The sequence below is a fragment of the Lacerta agilis genome, chromosome Z (assembly GCF_009819535.1).
Source record: "Lacerta agilis isolate rLacAgi1 chromosome Z, rLacAgi1.pri, whole genome shotgun sequence".
Lineage (NCBI taxonomy): Eukaryota > Metazoa > Chordata > Lepidosauria > Squamata > Lacertidae > Lacerta > Lacerta agilis.
In genome coordinates, this window is record NC_046331.1 from 21,911,689 (window position 1) to 21,935,416 (window position 23,728).

Here is a 23,728-nt window from a genome sequence, read left to right on the forward strand (position 1 = left end):
CACACAGTCACAAAAACAAAAAAAGGAGCAGCAAAAACAAAAACGCAAAATAAATAGCAAAAACAGACAGACCTCAGCGTAACACTTAAAATAGAAGTGGCACTTGAAACGGAAGCGTGGCACTCAAAACAGAAGCATGGCACTCAAAATGGAAGTGTAACACTCAAAATGGAGCACGTTCGGCTTCCAAAAAAAGTTCGCAAACCGGAACACTTAGGCCTACTTCCAGGTTTGCAGTGTTTGGGTTTCAAGTTGTTTGAGTACCAAGGCGTTCGAGAACCAAGGTAGCACTGTAAGTAAATAAATAACTCTAGCACCTTGATCTGCTTGCCTCTGCACCATAAGCAGAGAAGGCCCTTTCTTCAATGAATGAAGCTAGCATGTGTATTCTTAGTAAAATGAACCTAAAAACGCAAAAACAAACCCTTGAGCACGTGCTGAGTGGTCCCGCCACCCCCCTGGAAACTCTTTGCGGGGCTGAGGTGTGTGTGGAAACCCCTTCTAATAAAAGTCCCTATGGACATGTGCAGACCGCCTGCTCTAATTAAATATTCCTATTACATTAAATAAATGTCTCTCGCCGACGCCACACAAACACACACACATCGCTCCATATTATTTGTGGTGGGATTCTGGCTAGGGCAGGTGAAATTGTGTTTTGCTTGGCAACCCCAAACCTGCAAAGGACGATCGCGCTGAATAGGGTGGGAAGAAACATCAGATCTAGAAGAAGCAAACCAACCACGCCAAGCAGAACCCGAGAGCGACGGCAACGCGAGCGGGAGGGAAGTTAAGAGCGTGACACCCGCTGCTGCCTCTCGGGAGCCATGGCAACTGCAGCGAGCGGCCTTCGACAGGGAGCGAGGCGGGCTGGGCTTTGATTCAAAGCCAAGTTGCATTTAGGTAAGGGGCTCGCGGGGGGTTGAAAACAAATGCATGTAGCCAGTCTGTCTCTGGCGTTTCCTTGTCTTGGGTGAACGAGGCCCAAAACGCCTATTCCCCCCTCTCTACTTACGGTGTCTCCTCCCTCCTGCATCTAAGAAGAGAGAGGATTTAGTCACGAATGACGCCCCCCCCCCTTTTTTCAGAGTTGTCCGTTAGCTCTGCGTTGCTGTGCTAGGATGTAGCAGCTGCTTAACCTGGCAACCAGCTGCCCAGCATATATCGGCTGTGGCTGCTTTTATTAATACTGGTCTACCTTACAGGGGTGTTGTAAACATAGGAGTGCTTCCTCGTGCTGAGTTAGGCTGTTGGCCCATCTACCTCGGTATTGTCTACACTCTACAGTGCACCAAGTGGCAGTCCTCCCACCCCCCACCCCGGGTTTCAAGTAAGGGGCTCTTCCTGGAGATGCTGGGTTTTGAAACTGAGACCTTTTGCAATGCGGAGCAGATGCTGTGCTCCTGAACTATGTGGCCCTTTCCTCATAGGTCCAATGCGAAATGTGTGGTGAATAGTAATAGTTACCACGATCACATATTTGAAAGGCTCAGAATGCTTTGTATACACTTAAAAGCAGCTCTGTACAAGCAACTCCCCATTTATGTGCGTTAAAGGCACTGCATATGCATGCATCACCACGAACCCAGAAGTGGCACGAGAAGGCCCCAAAAGAGCGAGAAAACAGCAAAAATAGCATGAAACAGTGCCTGGCAATCCTTTGCACATGCAATCTCAGGAACCCTTCCACCAGTACCTTTGAGACTTGTGGAGAGTTGGAGTTTGAGCAAGAACGTTTGGAGGGAGTGGTTGTGGCGTTTGCAGGCTTTTTCAATGGTGTTCCTGATATAAACGATTTTGCTTAAATATGTTGTGTATCTGAAGAAGTGTGCATGCACACGAAAGCTCATACCAAGAACAAACTTAGTTGGTCTCTAAGGTGCTACTGGCAGGAATTTTTTATTTTATTTTGTTTTGACTATGGCAGACCAACACGGCTACCTACCTGTATGTTGTCTTTAGTCCTTATTCCCAGGCAAAACAATGCTTGAATATGTAATCCTGAGTACACTAGGGAATAAACTTCACTGACCACAGCAGAATTTGCTTCGGAATGAAGAAGCATCAGGATGTGCTGACAGGATATGTAACTGCATCTGTGCAGATCTCACCTGCCCCTTTGTTGCCATAGCCTGAATTTAGATTGCATGCTGAAGTCACACAAGTATTTTAATTTGCTCCCGACTATAAACTTGCCTGAAGTTGTCAGGAACATGCCAAGTTGGTCCTTTTTAAACATGGACAGAGGTTATTTTCTCCTGTGCTGCTAAACTATGCTTGGGAGCTTAAATAAAATAAAAGAGCATTTATCCAGTGTATCTTCTGGATACATGATAATTCTGATAGCATCATTCAAGTAAAATGTGTTTGTGCTTGTTTAAAATGTTATGGGACCTTATCTTCTCAATTATTTTAGAAGGTTACGTCTTTATGTATGAACGTTTTTGCTTTTGAAATTAGGCTATCAGTGTGCAGATATTTCTTAAAGAATAAGTTATTTTTTGTCACACCAATGTGTACTAGAGATAGTTTGATCTTAGTTACAGAAAAAGGAATTGTATTTCCTTGCTAGTTAATTATTTTGCTTGTGGTGGTGGATTTTTTTTCTTTTCTTTTGGTACTGGACTGTCTCTGTAAAGGAAAAAAAAAAATAGAATCTAAAGTGCCTGCCAATTTTTCTGGGCTTGTAGGATTTATAAGTACAGTGGTACCTCAGTTTAAGAACAGACTGGTTTAAGAACGATTTGGTTTGCAAACTCCGCAAAACCGGAAATAGTGTCTTGGTTTGAGAACTTTACCTTGGTCTAAGAACGGAATCTGAACAGTATAAGGACACTAGCGGCAGGAAGCCTCTTTAAGGAAGGTGCGCCTCAGTTTAAGAACGGACTTCCAGAACGGATTAAGTTTGTAAACCGAGGTACTACTGTATTATGCAATACATCTTTTTTAAAGCTTGGGGTGGGAAACTGCTCTGAGTGCTCTGTCACTTGAAAATATGTTCAAGTGATACAAAACCTTTTATTATATGCTTCTCTGTTATTCTTCCATGTATTTCCAGACCTGATCAGTGACCATTAAATTTAAAAAAAAAAAAAAAAACTTGCAGTATTAGCCTGTCCAGTGTGATGTTCCAGGGTTACTGTGTCTTTTAATTAAAAGTTTTACCTAATTATTTATGTAAAGTGTGCAGAGTAAAAAAACAATGATAGTGAATACCACTTGTACTTGCATGTGTAATTTTCAGTTTCTGACGAGGAGCATGCAGCAATTTCTCACCCAAAAGACTCACCCTATTGCATGGACAGGCGGAGTCCCCCAAAACCCAGGTGGCCCCTGAGTGGAATAATGACACAAGACAATGTGCCATGGGATTAAAATTGGCCACAACTTTATTAAGATTCAGATGTAGGGAGACCTTGGTTCAGGCATTGGACGTTTATCCTTCCTAGCCCCCAGCTGGGGATTTGAGAAACTTCAGGGTTATCCAGAATGTGTGGGGATTGGGCTGGCTCTGGAGAACATAAGTTCAAGCAGAGAGCCCGCCCCCCGTTCGCCGTCGCTGGAGGGGGATGGCAATGACAACCTCTCGGCGTATGGTCAATGCCTCCCCCCTAGACCCCTTTAACGGGAACCCTGGTATCGCACCTGCACTGGGGGCATGGGATCACTGCCCCACGCCCCCCCCCCCCCGATTTAGGAAGATGACTAAAGGATTCCGCCCAAGGCCTGAAACTGCCAAAGTTGTGACGTTTTGCTACGGGAAAGGCAAAACCTGCCAATGCAGGGAAATTCCTTTCCGGCCTTTCAACAGCAGGCATGACATAGCAGCGCCTGCGTACCTGTGGCAAAGAGGTTAACCTGCAAAATTAAGAGTTAATTGAGGGAATGGAGGGTGGAACAAGCTCTGGAGCGAAGCTCTGGAGCCTGACTGCCGTTTCCCCAGGTAAGCTACGCCTTCTGTTGTGTGGGCTGGATGGTCCCTCCCCATACCTGGCCAATCCCCCTGACAACACCTCCCCCAGGCGGGATTGGACGCTGGCTGAGGTAGGCGGGAACCACAGGTATCCAGCCTGGGGAAGGCCGTGACACCAGCCTGAACTGGCAGGAGCCGCTCTAGGGTCCAAGGGGGCTGCGCGTGATCACACAAAAGTCCCTCCCCATTTAATGTGGGGAACGGTCATTGTCACTCACTCTGATATCTTTCTAATACTAGGCAGAGGCTCTTTATTTTCACAGGCTTTAAAGCTTTTCAACCTCTTCACATTTATGGTTTATTTATGGGGTGCTGCTTTAATAGAGTTACTGTTTTGTGTTTTGCTTATTTTAATGCATTAATTATTGTATCATGTTTTAAATATTTTATTGTCAGCTGCCTTGATAATGTATTTGGAGGGCAGAGTATACATCTAAAATGTATTTCACAAGTTCTTAGGATATACATTGGCCGCTATATCGTTTTTGATTCAAAATTATTGAACCTAAATGACTTGAGACTGGGATACCAGAATAACTGTCATATTCTGTAAGAACCAAATGGCCTTGGTGCCCTAGCTGTGAAATTCAGTGCCAAGCAAATTTGTCTGGTGTCATTATTACTGTTTTTTCAATATCAGGCAAACTTCTTTTTACCTGTGATTTCAGTGCCCAGTAATTTTACTCCTTCTGTTCCTTTTTTCCTTTTTTCTTTTTTGGGGGGGAGGGTGGTTATTCACATGTGTTTGGTGCTTTTTTAATAAGCTACATTAAGCCTTGCTTTAAGAGAAATTGGAGTATAACATTTCATAAAACAAATAATGACTGCATTGGGGCACAAGCTCTTGTATAATAGTAATCCTCAAAAACTTTTAGGTCACAATAAATAGATTGTAGTTCAGTGAGCCTTACTCCCAGTGCACATAGCATTGTAGCCTTATGTTTGTACCCAGTGTTAGTCATACTGGGAGTAAAACCATTAAAATTAATGGATGTGACTAACAGATCCATTAATTTCAATGGGTCTACTCTGAGTGTGAATTTGGATGCAGCCATTAGTCTCTAAGATGCCACTTATTATTTTACTTTTTGGTACAACAGACTAACATTGGTTATCCTCTTGGATTTTATTTATAAATTTGGGGGTTGTGCAATTAATCACTGGTGGTATTGCTGCATTTCAGACTAATATTCAAAGTCTATTGTTGACTGTTGTGCTGACAGTGTACAGAGTGATATTTTTCTATTAGCCTCCTAGTATTACATCTATAATTAATTTTGCATTGATTATTTCTAGTTGAACATCCTTGTAACTAGCTGGGCAGACAACTCTGGGACACATGTATCAGAGCAGATGGACCTGAGGATGCATTGCAGCAGCTCCATCCCAGACTATTCAGAGGATACGTTTACATCTTTCAGTGAAGGAGAGGAGGAAACCTACAGACAATATGAAAATGACTCATTTGAATCTTATTACTCTGGAGAGGAGTCAGAATGCCGTGCTGTGTTGGATCTGTCTGGAAGCATATGGCAATCATCAAGTCAAAATGATGAAGGTGTGTTAGGTTCCCTATGCATTTTTATCAATTCTTCATACAATCTTATGATTAGTGGGAGGAGACAGATCAGCAAAAATGCAAAGGAAAGCAGAAGGGGAAAAGACAGAAAAAGGGAAACGTCATTTGCAGTGTTCACTGCAGAACACTCAGAATACTGGTTTACCAGGTCAGAATGTTATTTTTGCTGAAGACAATTAGCAATACTGTACAGGAAGCATTATGCACCAAGGAGGAAGTGTAGATGTTTAGTGAGTGATACATCGCTGGTGACGGTAGGAAAACCTTCCATTTTCCACATGTCTTGGATTCACCTGGGTAAGTGCAGGTGATCACTAACTTCCCTTTGCTAGGGTGACAACTGTGGACAGACAAAGCTCTCTACTAATGTAAGAGAAAGGCAAAGATGTAGGAGGCAACTAATATAGGAAAAGCTGAGAAATCCTGCACCTATTTCAGGTTCTGTACTTGTGCCATTCTTTCACACCAGTGATAACTACTTGAGCAAAAGAGTGCGGAAAGCTCTACACACATTTTCCTCATACAAGCCTGCTCTTAGTTCATGTTGTACAGCCAGACCATTCAGCCCAGGCTAATAGTAGCTGCATCCCCAGGGGCGTCGCTGGGGAGGGGCGGTGGGGGCGGTACGCCCCCAGTGACAGGGTGAAAAGCGGCGGGTGGGATGACAAGCGGCGGCCCCTCTTGCCACACCCACGCGCCACCGCTCCCTCCCTCACTCAGCAGCACCTGGAAGGGGTGCTTTCCGCTGCTTTTTTCGGCGGGGGGGGTCGACCAGCGAGGGAGGGTGTCACGCTTGTCACCCCTCCTCGCTAGTCGACCCCCCCCCGCCGAAAAAACCTGCGGGGGGGGCGGGGAAAGGAAGCAGAGCCGGGGCTTGAATGCAGAGCACCGGCTCTGCTTCTTTTTTCCCCTTTCCGCCGCTTTTTTTCGGCGGGGGGGGGTCGACCAGCGAGGGAGGGTGTCACGCTTGTCACCCCTCCTCGCTAGTCGACCCCCCCCCCCGCCGAAAAAACCCGAGGGGGGGGCGGGGAAAGGAAGCAGAGCCGGGGCTTGAATGCAGAGCGCCGGCTCTGCTTCTTTTTTCCCCTTTCCGGCGCTTTTTTTTCGGCGGGGGGGGGTCGACTAGCGAGGAGGGTGTCACGCTTGTCACGCCCTCCTCGCTAGTCGACCCCCCCCCCGCCGAAAAAAGCCTCGGAAAGGGGGAAATTCCCCCTTTCTGCACCCACGTGCATCGTGACGTCATGATGACGTCACGACGCACGCGTCGTGCCCCTCCCCCAGGGGGGTTCCTCTGCGCTGCCGCCGCCCCCAGCAGCGCAGAGGCTAGCAACGCCACTGTGCATCCCCATCTGTTGCAGCAACAGGGAAGGGTGGACAGGGCAAGAGGTGGTAGCTATTCTGTGTAAGCATTAATGTGAAAAGTGGCTGACATGCTATCCAAAGTATATTTACACTGAAGATAAGCCCTGATGAGTTCACTAACACTGAATTTAAGGAGAGCATAGGATTGCAGCCCTACTGTTAATCATGTGTACATTTAATTGAGTGTAACATCTATTGTGCATGGAATGAATATGAATATAAGAAGTGTGTGGGCTAAAGTGGACCTGCCCCTGGTTCTATGTCAGGTGGCTTTCCTCCGATTTCTGTGGTTTCCAGGGCATGTACATTACAGGAAAGTTGCCCCATGTGAAGGCCAATTTATTCCTCCTTTTGTGTGTGTGTGTGTGTGTGTGTGTGTGTGTGTGCATGTTTTACTCTATTCCAACACTGTTCTCCTACATACATTGCCTCCCTGCCCCCAGATCAAAAACCAGAAGTTTTGGAATCTGCAGCTGTAAGAGAATATTTAACTAGAAAATGGATCAGTCTCCTGAAAGAAAACAAAGCTAGCACTCGGCTAGCTAAACCTGCCATTGAACCAATTAACAGTGAGTCAGTTTTTAGATGTGACTTGTAAATCAATAAACCATTCAATCATTTATTCATTCATGTAGTCCATTTTACTGTTGGACAGTCTTTACTCACTTTTAGTCTTCTTCTCTGCAAAGGATTTGTACATCATTTCTAACTGAGGCCACTACTGCAGCTTAGTGAAGCTTGCAGGGGCTTCTTTGTTTCCCTTGATAAGCATCCTCTTTCTGCTTTTGAAATTCCCTAGTTTCGGTGCTTTGAAACAATTGTGGGCCTGGTGTCTTTTGGGCAAGGGGAAGGGAGTGAATCTGCCCAGTAGATTGTGACTCACCACCACCATCATCATTATTAATCTGTCCTTCACCCTAAGGTTCTAAGGCACATTACAACACAATAGTAAAAACCATGTCGGAGTGAGTTCTGGAAGACCTGCTCCCATCCTTGCAAGCCTCCTCCATCTGGCCTGGGAGGTAGGGGCCCTGACTGACAAAAGCTGAGGCTTTTGGGCTGGGATATTGTTTAGTGGTTTTTGTTGGGGGGAGGTGTTGCTGTGAGTTTTTTGTATGTTATGTTATATTATGTTATGTTATATTATATTATATACTGTGATTTATTTGTAAATTGTTCAGTTTTGTTGTGTATTTTCAAATATTTTAGGTATTGTGTGCACGCACACAAAAGCTCATACCAATAACAAACTTAGTTGGTCTTTAAGGTGCTACTTGAAGGAATTTTTTAATTTTTAATTTTGTTTTGACAATGGCAGACCAACACGGCTACCTACCTGTAACTAGATTAAAGCAAGTTACAGTCATAGAAATTGTTTACTCAGAGGTCTCAGGCAAATGTCCAACAAGCAGAGATGCTGAAAAAAATTAATTGGAATTGCCAGGGAATGAAGTTGGAACAAATGCATTACACAGTGCATGTGTGTCTTGCCCTTATTGGCTTTCTTGTCTTTTGGCCCTTATCTCAGCTGCTTTGTGAGGAGGCCTTTGTGTGATACAGTGTGACCATTTTAGCTGTTTCCATTCTTGGAAGTTTTGCATTTTTCTTTCGTCATAGCATTTGGGTGCTTCCCAAGTTTTAAGTGTGTGCACTTGAAGCAATGATTCAAGCGATTAAGTTGATGCAAAAGCAGCTGGTAAGTCAAGGGTGGGGAACCTCTGGCCAAGCCATGCCTGCTGGCCTTTCACTTGACATCATATATTACTTAAGGTAGGGCAGGTAAGGACATGGCTGCGCTAAAGTGGGTTTGCATGGGCAAAAAACAGCTCACATGCAGTGTCATAGCTAGTTGCTTGGCCCCTGGGGTGCTGCGCGTGGGCGGACGCAAGCCCCATCCTGCTGTTTCGGGCAGCGCACCACCTGCAGGTGCCCAAGCCACTCCCAGAAGAGACAAGTGGCTTGGGCACACCCCATGGTAAGTGCCGCCCCCACAGTGCGGTGCCCAGTGTGCCCTGCTCCCACACACCCCTAACTATGCCTCTGCTCACATGTCGTCATTGTACTCCATCCACCTGCAAAACCTAATAGTAACAACAATAGTAACACAGTAATTTATATGCCACCCATCTGATTGGGTTGCCCCAGCCACTATAGGTGGATTCCATCAAAGAAAGGCATCAAGCACAGCAAAACATCAAACATTAAAAACTTCCCTATACAGGGCTGCCTTCAAATATCTTCTAAAAGTCAGATAGTTGTTTATTTCTTTGACATCTGATGGGAGGACATTCCACAGGGCTGGAGCCACTGCTGAGAAGGCCCTCTGCCTTGTTCCCTGTAACTTGACTTCTCACAGAGAAAGAACCATCAGAAGGTCTTTGGAGCTGGACCTCAGTGTCCGGGCTGAACTATCTATGGGGGTAGAGACGCTCCATAAGGTATACAGAGCACCAACACTTTGAATTGTGCTCGGAAATGTACTGGGAGCCAATGTAGATCTTTTTGGACCGTTGTTATATGGTCCCGGCAGCCGTTCCCAGTCACCAGTCTGGCAGCCTCACAGAGAATTGAGGAGATAAAAATCGAAATCCAGTTCTGCACCCCTGTGCTAGATGATTGACTGGAACTAGCTGCTTGGAACGTGTCTTGTTGGTGGTGGACATATTTCCAATGGCTTATTGTATATTTATTAGCGTTGCCATATGTCTAGAATTTTCCAGTTATAACTGGTATTCAGCCCTCATAAACAGCATCCAGGTGGAAATCGCTAAAATGTCCGGGAACATCTGGACGTAAGGCAGTCCATGTTGGAAGTGTAGATTTTGGCGAATTTCATTAAAAAAAAAAGCTCAAAAACTTCCCCACCCCCTTATTTTGAGATTATGCAGAAAAAGTTCAACAGCTTTGGGCAAAACTAAAAATGACTTTGCCCATCCAAAAAGAAAGCTAAACAATTTTGCGTTGTGTCCGGATTTTCACTTTTTGAAATATGGCAACCCCATATTTATGGGTACATAAGTCTTGATTTTAACCGTTAAAGCCTCTACAGGAAGCAACTTTGACCGCATGCACTAGCCTACAGAATTCTACCTTCAAAAGTGTTAGCATAGGTTCCTTGACTTGGCTTTCTGATCTTCTAGCAAAAACTCTGTTAAATTGTATTATGTTTCTGTCAACCTATATAGTCTTAATCACACCAGTAGCATCTTGAGAATGCTCCATTGAAGACAGGACAGTAACAGTGAAATAACTGCATATGCTTTTATGTTCTAAAGCCCAAAAATGCATCCCTTGGTTTTAATAAATGCTGGAATCTACAGCCACAAGAGCCTCTTACAATTTGTTTTATCCACTAGGAAGTGGTAGGGACAGCTTCTTAATCGTTTTTATGCATAATTGAAGATTAGCTGCAGGATAATTAAGGCCTACTCACTAAGCCCTGGAAAATATAGCAATTTGTACATTTGAAGTATACCTTTTCGGCTAATGCTGCAAAATAAAAAAATAAATCCAGCCTTTGAGTGATACTGTGAAATATGACTCAAATATTTACTTATGAAATGCCCTAGATAGCAGTGTGCTTGAAATTACTCATTGAGGTTCCCTGAACGAACAAATGTCCAGAAACCCTGCTGAGAAATCCCTTGAATATTTTCAAGGTGTTTTGCAATATCTGTTACAAACTTTGAGTTTGGGCATGCTGTGATTGCCAGCAACGCATTTTCCTCTCTTCCCCTGTTTATGTGTATTTAGTTTAAATCCATTGATAGATAATTTGTTATAGTTTGGTTGGTCGTAATCAGGGTATTGCCCTTCTGTGGGTTTTTTATATATATATTGGGCCAACATGGCTTTCTGTGGCTCTTGACATAAATTACAAGGAATGTGAAATACAATCAACACAGGCTGGCTTATTTGTAAATCCCATTCAATTCAGTAGTCTTGTACAAATTATTACTTGGATAAGGTCTATAGCTTTCTTTTTAATTCCATTTTTCAAATGACCCTCTGGGCCCTCTCCTGGCACTAGCTGTTCACTGGGAAGGGAGGGGAAACCATTTCTGCAGAATTATCTTCCTTGCAAATACAGGCAGCTATTTGCACAGAGGTTACATATGAAGACACCATGCGCTGGTAAAATCATGTTGAAACCCATTGAAAAAGACTGCAAACACCCCACTCCGCCCCCATAAATGGGGGGCTGCCTGTATGCATAAAGTAGTCTGCAGCTTACAATTGCAGCCATGTCATATTTGGGATGCAGTTGAAATTTGTAGTTTGAGGCTTTAAGTATCTGTTAGACAGGGTTTGCAGTTCAGTAGTTAGTAGACATTATTTGCTTTCTTCTGCTGAGATTGTGGAGTTCTTTTTTTCCTTTTGCACAGTTGTTGCAAAAGGAAAAAAAAGAGTGTTGGAGAGTTTTGGTTTCTTTTTTTTAAAACAAATTTTGTAGAAAGGAAGTCTGCAAAATAAATGACAGGTGAAACTTAAGCATTTTCATAGAATGGTAGAGTTGGAAGGGACCCTGAGGGTCATCTAGTCCAACCCCTCAATGCAGGAATCTCATTTAAAAAAAACAAAAAACCAGAAAAGCACTAGCATTGTATATTAATATAATTTATTTAAGGTTGACCAATTTAAATAAAATTTTAAAGAATCTATCATACATAGGATCTTTATAAGATAAAAAGAAATCAGAAAGCAATTACAACCTTCTAAGAGAAATTTCAGTATTTTGAAATTTTGCAACTTGCTTTGTAAAACAGCAACAACAACAATTAGAGGACCACCACCCCTGCTAAACAATCAACAGAAACTCTTAAAATCACCCTAGAGATTATCTTGCCCACCATTAAAGAATACACAAAGCATGAGGCACTACTCCTCCAGCTCTTCTTTATTACAAAGAAAGTATCTGCTATTTACAGGAGCTTCTTACAGCTACCCTCTAAAAGCATTGAGGATAAGGTATTAACATTTGTACAAAAAAAAAGTTTTCCTGTATTTCAGAACAGATACCCAGTTCAAATTAGGTATCCCATTCTTAGATATAGAGGCAGGTAAACCCTGCACCCAGGGTTTGGATGCCAAACTTGTCAGCAGTGCACCTGTGGAACTGCAGGTCCCCAGCTGAGCACAGCTAGGGCTGTGAGCATGTGGCCCTCTTGCAAAAGCCCACATCCCACTGGTGGTCTGTTCAGGAAGGGGAGAAAGAAGTCCTCTCTCATCTGTCATCCACTGACGGGCTATTTCGGTTATTATAGAATATCTATATGCATCCAGAGCTCCAGCTGCTTAACACATAATCAGTTGGATTAGAGCCTAATAGCTGCCTAGAATTATTTTCTGAATATTTTTTCATGTATTTTCCTCATGCACATTGTGATTTCTGATTTAAAAGGAGTCAAATTAAGCAATTATCTGAAACTGTTTTCATTAATGTCTGCATTGAGGGTAATTCTTGTGTCACTTTTATTTACCACATTTCCATTTTCTTTTAATTACCACAAATTCTGCTATAATATCAAGCATCTAATTATTCTTTTGAAACACATGCTTTCCCCTTTGTTCTAGGGCTATTTATTTTCATTTGTTTTCATGGAGATGCTTGTAGTCTGCATAGAGAGTATTTCACACTCCGAGATTTGGGAATACTAATTCCTGATGACAGGTTGCACAGATGGGAGTTGGAGAAGTCTTTTCCTGCCTCTTCAAGTAGTAATATTTATATGTATGTATTTTTTTGCTGGTGCAATATTGACAGAAATTATTGACGTATCTGAGGAAGAACTGAGTGCTCTACAATCCTTTTGTGCCATCAAAATAAAGCAGCTCCATCATGTGCCAAGCCCAGTGCCATTGAAGAGGAGCAAGCATAATAAACAGAGGCATGGATTCATTTCAGAGAAGCCATTGACATTTGATTTGAATTGCACAGTCCCTGATCAACTACTGAACAGACTCCGTCTGAAAAATATCAAGGAGACACTGAAACAGGTACTAAAAGAAGGAATGGTTCTGTCTTTAGTTCCAGGGAATGTTCCTGGCAAATGTTGATTATCTTTGCTAATACAGATGTTGAGACTCCACTGGTACTGATCCTTTTATGTATATCATTGTCATTAAATGACAAAGTTATTTTCATAACACTGAAACTAACACATGAGGTTGGGCTTGTTTTTTCCTTGCATTACTAATGCAATCCATATTTCAACCAAACTATTTTTGTTTACCATCACATGATCTCACAAAACACATTAATGTTTACATTAGTGCAGCTCAGCTCTCTTAAAGTTTTTTAACATTCATGGTATTGGGAGTTTGTTTGTTTTTTTAAAAAATGAGGCAAAGCAAATTTGTGTTGTGATTAATGTAATTAACTCAAGTTCTTCTTTAGTGCTTCTTTCTTGTTGCAAACTACTCTTGAGTATGAGCAGGGTTACTCTGTGATGTCATGATTCCAAAAAGATGGTGATGGTGGTGCAAAAATCGCTCATTCCAAGTCTTGCTCATGCAGTTTTGTGTGAAAGATTGAATGCCCCCAAAGCACTACTACTGTATAAGAATGTGTCCTTAAAAGAGGACTTGTACCCAGATCAGCAAAACCCAAGCCCAATTATCTGTCTAATTGGGAAGCCAAATGCAGTTAAGAGTTTCAGGGATGCCCTTGAAGGATGTTCTGTCTTCTGGCCACATCCTGCGTTCTTCAAATAGGCCTCCTTTTCACAGGGATGTGGTGGGATCGATGAGATGTGTAAAACACAGTGTCACCCAGTAAATGCACATTAACAGCTCTGTGGTATTTGATATGTGATTATCTTATGCAGGAATCTTATGTGTAAGTCTTATGTGTTCATATGGATGACTTTGGTAAGATAAGCACTAACTTGCTTATTCTTGGTCCAGTAGTGAACCCACAATAATGCATGACTTATAACATTTAACTTCACAAGCCGCATAAGTGGGAATATGTACTTGAACTGTGCAGCAATCTGTCCTCCAGTTTTCCAAAGGTTTCTTGCCCTACAAAAAAAAGGCTTTCATTCTTCTGCCTCATTCTCAGGGCACTTTACAGTGCAGTCCTAATACTGCCTGCTCATAGGTAAGTATAAACTATGTTATTCCCAAACAAGCATGTATAGGATCAAAATTTTAATAAGTGTTTCAGGATTTCTTTACAGTGGATTCCTTAAAAAAAAAAAGTTAAGTCTTTTTGATACCTTTCAGTGGCCAAAACATTTGGGCACGTTTGCTTACTACAGGAAAAGATGGGTACATACCAGCCATTAAAATACAATAGCTTCAAAAGAATAAGACCAGCCTTAAGTGAAACAGAGGTAGTCTGACTACACAGGGTATTACATGGGGAAAAACAAATGTAATTTAATTTAAAAAGTACCTTGGACTTGGTTATTGATCTCATTATGTGGGGAAAGTTTTTTCATTAAGTAGTTTGCATTGCCTTGGAGAGCATGGCATGTATAGAAGTTAGACATAGACAGTATTTTAATGATTTTAATAGTTATTTCTTACTTTGCTCTCAGGTAGCAGACACTGAAATGCATCAACCTTCACAATGTTCCCATTGCACCAAGAAAAGGGCAGAGCTGGCTGATGGTGCTTTTCTCCGACGATGGAAGGCTTTGATGGAAGAGGTTTTACTTAAAGAGAAGTTGGAAGAGTACATGTATACCAAAGTAAGTCAGGATTTAGGTGGAGAGAGAGGCATTTTAACAGCCTAACAAACAAATAAATATAGATAAATTAGACTCCTGCATCGCAGGGGGTTTGACTAGATGATCCTCAGGTGCCTCCCAACTCTACAATTCTATGACTCTATGAGTATACTTATTTACAAAACTTTGGACTGCCCCAAATGTCCATGCAAACCTTTTCTTAGTAGTTTATGGCAGACAAAGCAGAATAAAAAGAAAGCAGCTCCCTTCCAGTTTGCAAAGCTTTCCTGTTTAATTCTTGTTAGGTGGTCCTCGTTCCTGTCAGTTGCATGCAGTTGCTCTCTCTTTCTGTTTTCCTCTTTTCAGCATGTGGAAGATTGACACTTTACTTTACTGCACAAACTTCATGAACAAAATATCCCCCTTGTTTCGTCTGTGTTTAGCTTCCAAGTTTTGTTCAGGACTCAGAAAAACTGGCTTTTTTTTGTTTTTTTATCTCGGTGAAAAGGTTGTGCAAATTCCCCATGTGCAAATTCCCAATTGCACTGCTGTACTTACCAATTCTAGCCTGCATTGATAGCTTTAGGGCAGCCTTCCCAAACTTTGTGCCCTCCAGGACTGCAGCTCTCATCAGCCGAGACAGGACACCTGAGCAGTAGACTAGTTGGAGTTGTAGCCAAAAATAGTTGAAGGGCAACATTTCCTGGGATGCTCCAGCCATTTCCTTCTCTGTGGTCCAAGCCCCCATTTGGGAACTGATTCTACCGTTTAACTGTTCTATTTCCAAATAGCATTGCTTTTATTTCCATTTCTTTTTTTCCCCTAACCCCCAGTTGCAGATGGGGGAAATCATGATCAGAAGTGCAGGGAAGGGAGTGTTTAACCCTTTCCCCTACACAACCATCCCCTGAAAATTCCGCTGCAATCAGTGCAGTAGCATTCTGCAAGATATAAATGGAGAACACAAGAAGAACTCAATTAGGGTTACTATGGGCACAGATGAACCTGGCATGCACCAAGCCTGTCTACTTGAGCCTGTTTCTGTCCTCATACTGGCAGCAGTACTTCCAGGTTCTAGGCAGAGGGACTTTTCTAGCCTTGTTATTGAGAATAACTTTTAATGGAAGGCGCCAGGGTTCGGACCTGAGACCCTCTGCATGTTCTCTTCCACTAAGCCTTGCTGTCTCCTTCGTACAGGGATTTTGTTGATAGAAACTTCGTTTGCTCATGCATTTCCCTGCTGTGTTTTCTTGCTGATGCTCAAAATGTATGCCACTGTCCTGGATAATGACCTGTATTTGCTTAATCAGTTTTATATTGCTTTCATAATATATCCAGAGTGCTCAGGGTAGGGAGCAGCAGTCATACATTTAATGGAAGAGTGGGTGTTCAATAGAACTCACTGTGCTGAATGTTGCATCTGGTATCTTATTCATGGCACATGAACAGTACATGAATTATTCACGGTACATGAATGTTACATGATAGTAATATTATAAAGTACTTTCAAAGCATTTTGTATACATTATCTAGTTGCTGTATTTAAAGCAGCCCTGTTGAGTCAGTTTTATTGGTTTGTTTATTTATTTGTTTAGGAGTATTTATACCCCGCCTACTAACCAAAGTTCTCAAGGCAACTTACAGTATATATTCAAATAATTAAAATAGATGGTGATACAATAGTCACTACAGCAGAGCAAAGTTTGTCACTTACCACTGCTGCTCTTCTCCAGCATTCCAATACATGCCATTCGGCAGCTGAACCTTCTTGCTGTTGAAGAGGCTAAATCTCAGTCACATACAGGCCAGGATGTCCTCACTGGGTGGCTGCTATTGACGTCTCTCCCAGCCCTGGCCCTGGGTGCCTCACTCCCAGTTCTCAGCTAGAAGGTCAAGCAGTCTTTAATTCAGTCCATGTCTCTTTTGATCTAGGGGTTTCGGGACAACACTTGGAAGGGTTCCCTTCATGGGGTTTGTGGCGGCCCTTCATGGGAGCCTTGGTCCCATGTTGCAGATGGGATGGGCACTGAAACTGAGAGCTCACCTAGTGAGCTCATGGAAGAGCAGGGGTGGTGAACCTGTTACCCTCTAGGAGTTATTTGACTTCAGCTCCCATCAGCTCCAGCCAGCATGGCTCAGTGGTCAGAGATGATGGGAGTTGTAGTCTAGCAACATCTGGAGGGCGACATGTTCCCCATCCCTGTGATAGAGACAAGATTCAAACCAGAGACTTCTGGATACATAGCTTAGTTTCCTAGTCGTTATGCTGCAAAGATGAATAGAATTTCATTTGTTCTTCCATACTCTGGAATTAAGGCGTATGCAGGGGAACTGCAGATGTAGCGAGCATTACCACATTAAAAATAGTAATGGCAAGAAGCTTTTGTCCAAAGGAAAACCTCTCATCAAATCTTTCTCGCCTTCTAGGATTCTCTCACCCTCATTGGAGAAATACACAGATGTCTTCCAAAGTTGTCTGAGGATCCCAGGAACATATGGCAGGAACTGAATGAGAGAGGTCTGAAAGTGTAACACCTAGCTGGGTTAGAACATTGATCAAATCAGGTATATAGGCACAATCCGCACAAACTGAGCTATGCAGGATATATTGGATCAAGATTATAAAAGTTACTTTTTTCTCATTATCATTCTGAAAAGCCATAAGTATGGTTTTGGTGAGTGTCATGATTTGGGAGCTGTGCACAGTTGCTTCTACCTGTAAGGAAAACAAATGGCTTTTTCAAGGCAGAGAGATATAAGGAAGATTACGTTTCAGCTCAGTCTGTGTCTGCTGCCACTGGTTAAATTGAAACCTGGAGCCCCAGGTAGAAGAAGAAACAGTGGAGCAAGAGGAAAGTTCCAAAGGAAGAGCAGAAGAGGTTAAATGGAGTGGGTTTTCTCTATCTTTCTGAAAACACTAACAATATGAACTGGAATCAATCCATTACCCTGAGGATTCCCAAGACAAGAAGCAGAGATATTAAAAAGTAATGTTAGTTTGTTGAACAAAGCAGTTGACAAAACTCGAATAAAATGTTCAAATGCTCTTGTTATATTTGCTTTGTTCAATGTCAGTTGTTTTTTCCTGCTGTGAAATGTGCAGGGAATATGATTGAAGGGCAGAATAAAAACATAATAATTGTCTCTCGAGACAGATGGATGCCAACCAAGTCCAAAGAAAAGAGGTTTATCTGTCTCTACAAGGGATAAAAGCTCTGAGGTGTGTAGCAAAATCAGAGTGGCTGCTGCTGCTGGATACACTTATCCACATCTTGTATGTATGAGACCAATCATGGGTGGACCTGGACTAAGACAAATAAGTGTACCACCAGGGAATGGGTTTGGGAGAATGTGAGGCTAACGTCCAATATCAAGACAAAGGTCTACCAGGCTTGCATGTTGAGCATGCTGGTGTATGGAAGTGAGTTGTGGGCAACTTGCACCCACCAGGAGTGACGCCTCAAAGCCTTCCATATGCACTGTGTCAGGAAGATTTGGGGCATCACAAGGCAAGACAGGGTTTCAAACAAAGATGTGCTCTCCCAAGCCCACATTCCCAGCATGTTCTGTCTCAGCAATGTCTATACTGGCTTTGTCGTGTCCACAGAATGGAAGATGGAAGGATCCCCAAGGATGTGCTCTGCAGGAAGCTGGCTTCAAGCACCAGTAGCCCCTTGCAGACAATAGTGCCTGGAGACAGACAGTCTGGTTGTGTATCCGACAGTGAGCAGAGTAGGAATGACCGCTGGGAGGAGCAAAGAGAGAAGAAATGCCATGGTGCATCTGCAGCAACACAACCAGATGCCTTCATCTGCCCCAGCTGCAACAAAACATGTCTCTCATATTGGTCTGTACAGCCACAACAGGTGCTGTAACTCTCCCAACAGTTTGACTTCACCCCTGAAGATGCACTCTTCTGTTGCCTCCCAAGAAAAGATGAATGCCAAGAACAAGCAGTGTTCTGCATATCTCATCTTAGTACGATATTCACACAGTCCCTTTTCACTTGCAGTAATAGCAAGATATTCCTCACTCATGTAACAGACGGAAGAAAATACTCTTGATGTCATGGCATGGTTGCCAGATACCAGTAACTGAACCTTGGCTTTTTGCATCCAGTACACGTTTATCTACCACTGAACGTTACAAACAAATGTCTGTTTTTAATATGTCCTTTTTACAACACGTTACTGCACAGAAGTACACATATGTTACTGTGGGTACAGCTCATATGTTCAGAAAGTGGCTGTCTTCAAGCTCATGCCATTTCTCGTTACAAGCAGCAACCCAACATTTATGTTTTTTTTGTCTGTGTGGCAACTGTTTCTTTTACCATTGTGGGTTGACTTGGGCACAGAGATGTGAAAAGGAAGCTGATGCATTGGAGAAAAGAGCAAAACCACAGGGGAAAAAGTTGTTACTTTTTCTTTCATTTTTTAAATGAAAGCTGGGGAACCAGTGGCTCTCCAGATGTTGTTGGACTCGAATTCAGCCAGTGTAGTCTCCCCACCAGCATGGCCAGTGCTCATGGATGATAGGTGTTGTAATCCAGCAACATTTGGAGGGCCACAGCAGTGGCGAGCAACATTTGGAGGGCCACAGCATTTGATCTCCATAAGCCACAACATGCTTATTCGTGCATTGCAGGGGGTTGGACTAGATGACCCTTAGGACCCCTTCCAACTCTATAATTCTATGGTTCTGTGATTCAGTTTCCTCATCTATATTACATTGACAAATAATCTAAACTGGGTTAAAGCAGGTTCCTATATTCCTAAATTGAGCCTTGCCCAGTCTGCTACTATGTACCCTGCTGCATGTCAGATTTGTTGTTATTACAGAGCTTCCAGTGAGACCTAGCCCAAACATGAGTTCCCTAAGCACAAGGTATGTTCTTTGGCCTTGTCAGGACTGCCTATTCCCTCCTAATGTCTCTGTGGTGGGCTAGTGCCAGGACTCAGCTGCTTTCCCCTCCTGCTTATGCTCCTCTGAATTAGATCTAGGAGTTTCGTGTATGAACACAGTGGGCGAGTGTGTGCCACCTGTTGACTGGTGCCAGTGCCATCAGCCTGACTTCCTCTAATGTGTTTTGAGCCACCACTGTGCCCTACTAAGGACATTCAAAGTGTATCCTTCTTAAAGACATAATTGGTCACTGCTTATATATTTGTTTTATTTAGTAATAAAATAATGTTCTTCTGTTCCCACTTATAATCATGTGTATGATCCATAAATACATTTTTCAAAATATCTCTGTAGCAATTAAACACAGGCTTCCTAAGAATTGCCTTTTAAATCCACATTTTAGTATTCTTAATAACCATTTAATGTTTTGATATTTTTTTTCTTAGTTTCCTTCTGCAGGTTTTTTTTAAAACAATGGGCACATTTTTTGCCTCCCAAAGAAAGGCTTAGATCATTCTCACATTTTTACAGCTCATTGAAAAATATGCATTACACTAGCTAATGATAATTGCAAGCAAGCTATATATACGTTAGCAGGATGGTTGAATGTCTATATATACATGCTACCTACTACTACCTGCTACTAAAACAAAAAGTCAAATACTCGTTCTGATGTTATATCCAACACTCCAGCTAGAAACAATTTCTTGAGTATGCTACTCGCATCAAGTCAATGTCTTTTGCATTATGTCAGTGTTGTAAGCTATGGAAATAGAAGCATGCCACTGTAAGCTTGAATAAAAGGAAGAGTAAAGTGGGTTTAGGTTTGAAATCAGGGTTGCAAACCAGTTAAATAAATCTTAGTTGATTAATCATAATGAGTTTTAAATAGGTCTGATTATGAATAAAATCAATCATTCTGAAGGGGGAGGAGAATTTTCTGTTGTGTATATTGGCTATTTGAAGTGGAAGCCCAAAGTCATTTTTAACGTGGAATAGTTGCCTGTTCTTTTGGATCCCAGGCCCAGCCATAGGATTTAAAATACTGGCCTTTAAAATATTCCAATGAAATAAATGCATGTCAGGTCTGAAACTGTAGTTTGCTGCCTGAGGGTGCTCTGCTTGCTTTAGGGCAGGAGTCGCAACCTAAGACCCATGGGCCACGAGTGGCACACAGGGTCGTTTAACCAGCCCACGAACCACCCCCAAACCGGGTCGCCCAATAAGAGAGTCCCTGCGCACTGCGCTAAACCGGCATGGTGCAGGGACTCGCTTTCACGGCACTGGAAATCGCGTCTTCTCAGATGCCGAAAATTCTGTCTGCACAGACCCAGACGCCGGAAATTGCAGGCACGCGCATGATCCAGCCCACAAAAGGGATCTCCGCTGGAGTGAACCAGCCCAGGCAAGGTAAGCCTTGCCAACCCTTGCTTTAGGGTTTTAGCAATTCACTAATCCTAGGTGAGGGATTGCGGGTGGCACTGTGGGTTAAACCACAGAGCCTAGGGCTTGCTGATCAGAAGGTCGGCGGTTCGAATCCCCGCAACCGGGTGAGCTCCCATTGCTCGGTCCCAGCTCCTGCCCACTTAGCAGTTCGAAAGCACGTCAAAGTGCAAGTAGATGGGATGCAAGCGGGATGGTAAAACAGCATTTCTGTGCGCTGCTCTGGTTCACCAGAAGCGGCTTAGTCATGCTGGCCACATGACCCAGAAGCTGTACGCCGGCTCCCTCGGCCAGTAACGCGAGATGAGCGCCGCAACCCCAGAGTCGGACACGACTGGACCTAATGGTCAGGGGTCCCTTTACCTTTACCTTTAATCCTAGGTGAGTATCTACATTCATTTGTTTGTAAATAGGTTTCTTACCTCGTGAAAAGTCCCAATGTTTGTTTTCAAAATATGTGGAAGCAGAATTAAAACAATTTGTTTTTTGTGGGGTTTTTTTTTTAAGGTGTTCCTTTTCCATTAAAAATTATGTGATTCTCTTGCAATATGGAGATACTATTTTTTAAAGAACAAGGGAAGAAGGTGCTCCTTACGTAGCTAGACATCTTTATTTAAGAGGGAGATGTTAGCAGGTTGGGGAATTGTAAGAAATACCCCCCCCAAAAAAAAAACCTTAGTAAAATCAACACCTATGGGAAGGATGGATAGCACCCTCTCCCTGCTCCCAACTAAAAGCCCAATGTGGACTGAGTATGTCACAGCAGGCAGTGTAACCTTCAAACAGTTTGACTTCATCCATGTTTCCCGAGACAGATGGATGCCAACCTTGTCTAGTGGCCATAGAATGCTGTCTGACCTGTGGGGAGGGAGGGTGAAAACTGTATGAGAAGGAGAATGGAGTGGCTGAAAAAGGAGGTAGAGGCACATAGAGGTTTTTAAAAAAGCAGACAGAGCCGACTCATTGGCTAGAATGGACATTTCCTGGTTCCCTCTCAGAAGCCATTGTAAAATGTGAAAGCTGCCTGTAGAAATTGATGGAGAAATCTAGTATTTAATGTTCCTGGGATTGGGTGCCAGTGTGTCTACCTCACACCACCAAAAAAAAACAAAAAAAAAACGGAGACCTGTGGGCATAGGGCGGTATATAAACTCAAATAATAATAATAATAATAATAATAATAATAATAATAATAATAATAATAATAATAATAATAATGATGATGACTGAGAGTGGTTAGTGGTCACAGAATGCTGGCAGCAGTGTGTGTGTGTGTGTGTGTGAGAGAGAGAGAGAGAGAGAGAGAGAGAATGGAGTGGAGTAGCTGGAATCCTGAACAGAAAGTGAGCTACACTGCAACATTTTTGTAGCAGTATCCTCTTTGTTACAATTATGTCTCACCTTATATTGAGTGTCGCCTCTGAAAAAAATCAGTGTGTTAACACACATTTCATTTACAATTACAATGGGATTTCCACCCATCTTCTGTTTGCTTCCATTGCTTTTAATGGAATTCCCATTAAGATCAGTGGAATTCTGCATTCAAAACTATTTTATCAGAGGTCTTTGTGCTATCCTTGATCAGGCAAACCTTTTGCTAGTTTCAGAAAGGTGGATTACACCTTTAGCTGCGGAAAAGTCAGAAGACTCACGTGATTCAGTTAGAGCTGGTGCACCCATGATGCAGGGCGAAGCAGCAATCTCAGGTGGGGGGAGCCCTGAGGTAGCGCCCCTAAGGGCACCTGCCCTGCTGCCGCTGGAGAAGCAGTGCCAGCATCAGCACTGCTTTCTTATGAGATCTCACCAAAATCTTACAAGATTTCACAGAGCACAAGAAGTCGTTGCTTCTCCACCAGTGGCACAGGTGTGGAAGTGGTGCCAGGAGAAGTGGGTGGTGCTGGTAGTGTGGCACTTTCCATTTCGCCTCAGGCGGTAAAACAGGATGTGCTACACCTGACTTAAGTGATGGATCCAACCTTTTGCAGTAACTTGAGTTTAGAGCTCTTTGATGTTGGTAGCGAATTTGAGATGAATAAAAGATTGCCATCCTCAAACCAGCTCCTCCAGAGTAACCCTGTGGCATATTATGGGACCGTTCCTTTTTAGTCCAGTTTGAATATTGCAGCCCATAGAAAAGGGTAGTAAACAGAACAAAACTTAGCAATGCAGTCATGGTTTGTTTTCATAAATATAGCATAAGAGTGAGGTGGTAGGAAAATTTCTAAACATTAACAACTAGCGGTGGAAGCTGTGCCATTAGGGTGAATAGGGCACTGTCCAACCAACCTCATCCAGCCCCTACCAGCCTCCCTCCTTAGTCTTCCTCTCCCTTAGTCTCAGGTTTGTAGGCGCTACACACCATTAAAGCACATCCAAAGCACATTCTTTCTCTCAACTGATTCCGGTCACTATAGTTTACCCCTCACAGATTTATAATTCTCAGAAACCCTTAAAAAAACACTACAGTGCCCATGAGAGAAAGTGTGTTTTAAAGGTACTGTGCATACGCAGCCTCAGTGTTGCCATTGCAGAGGATGGGAGCAAAACTAGAAATAGGTGGCTTTGTCTGTCAGTAGCTCCGGCTCTACACAGTCAGGGCCTCTCTGCCTTCCATCCCATGGGCCCCAAAGGGCACCAGCCACCACTGGCAACTAGGACCTGTTAGGTAAAGGAATGAGATTTACTACTCAATTGCTGCACTCACATGTTATCTTCTGAAAGTCCTTCCCCCACCCCCCACCCCACAACATTCTCAGTAATGCAGAAATATTACGTTTAGGTTGCTGCTGT

The 23,728-nt window shown here is 42.9% G+C and overlaps 1 protein-coding gene across 4 annotated transcripts; it reads left to right on the plus strand.

Annotated features, from left to right (window-relative positions):
* Positions 1–760: 760 nt before the first annotated feature.
* Positions 761–17,201, plus strand: CZH8orf48 (chromosome Z C8orf48 homolog). 4 transcript variants are annotated; one of them, XM_033137984.1, is made up of 6 exons: positions 761–903; positions 5,270–5,531; positions 7,358–7,483; positions 12,661–12,911; positions 14,459–14,611; positions 17,018–17,201. In XM_033137984.1, exons 2-6 carry the CDS (start codon positions 5,327–5,329, stop codon positions 17,120–17,122), a joined length of 840 nt encoding a protein of 279 aa, XP_032993875.1. In that variant the 5' UTR covers positions 761–903; positions 5,270–5,326; the 3' UTR covers positions 17,123–17,201. The 4 variants fall into 4 exon arrangements, with proteins under 4 accessions (XP_032993875.1, XP_032993877.1, XP_032993878.1 ...); XM_033137986.1 differs by having other exon boundaries at positions 12,664–12,911; XM_033137987.1 differs by having other exon boundaries at positions 763–903; positions 12,679–12,911.
* Positions 17,202–23,728: the final 6,527 nt, after the last annotated feature.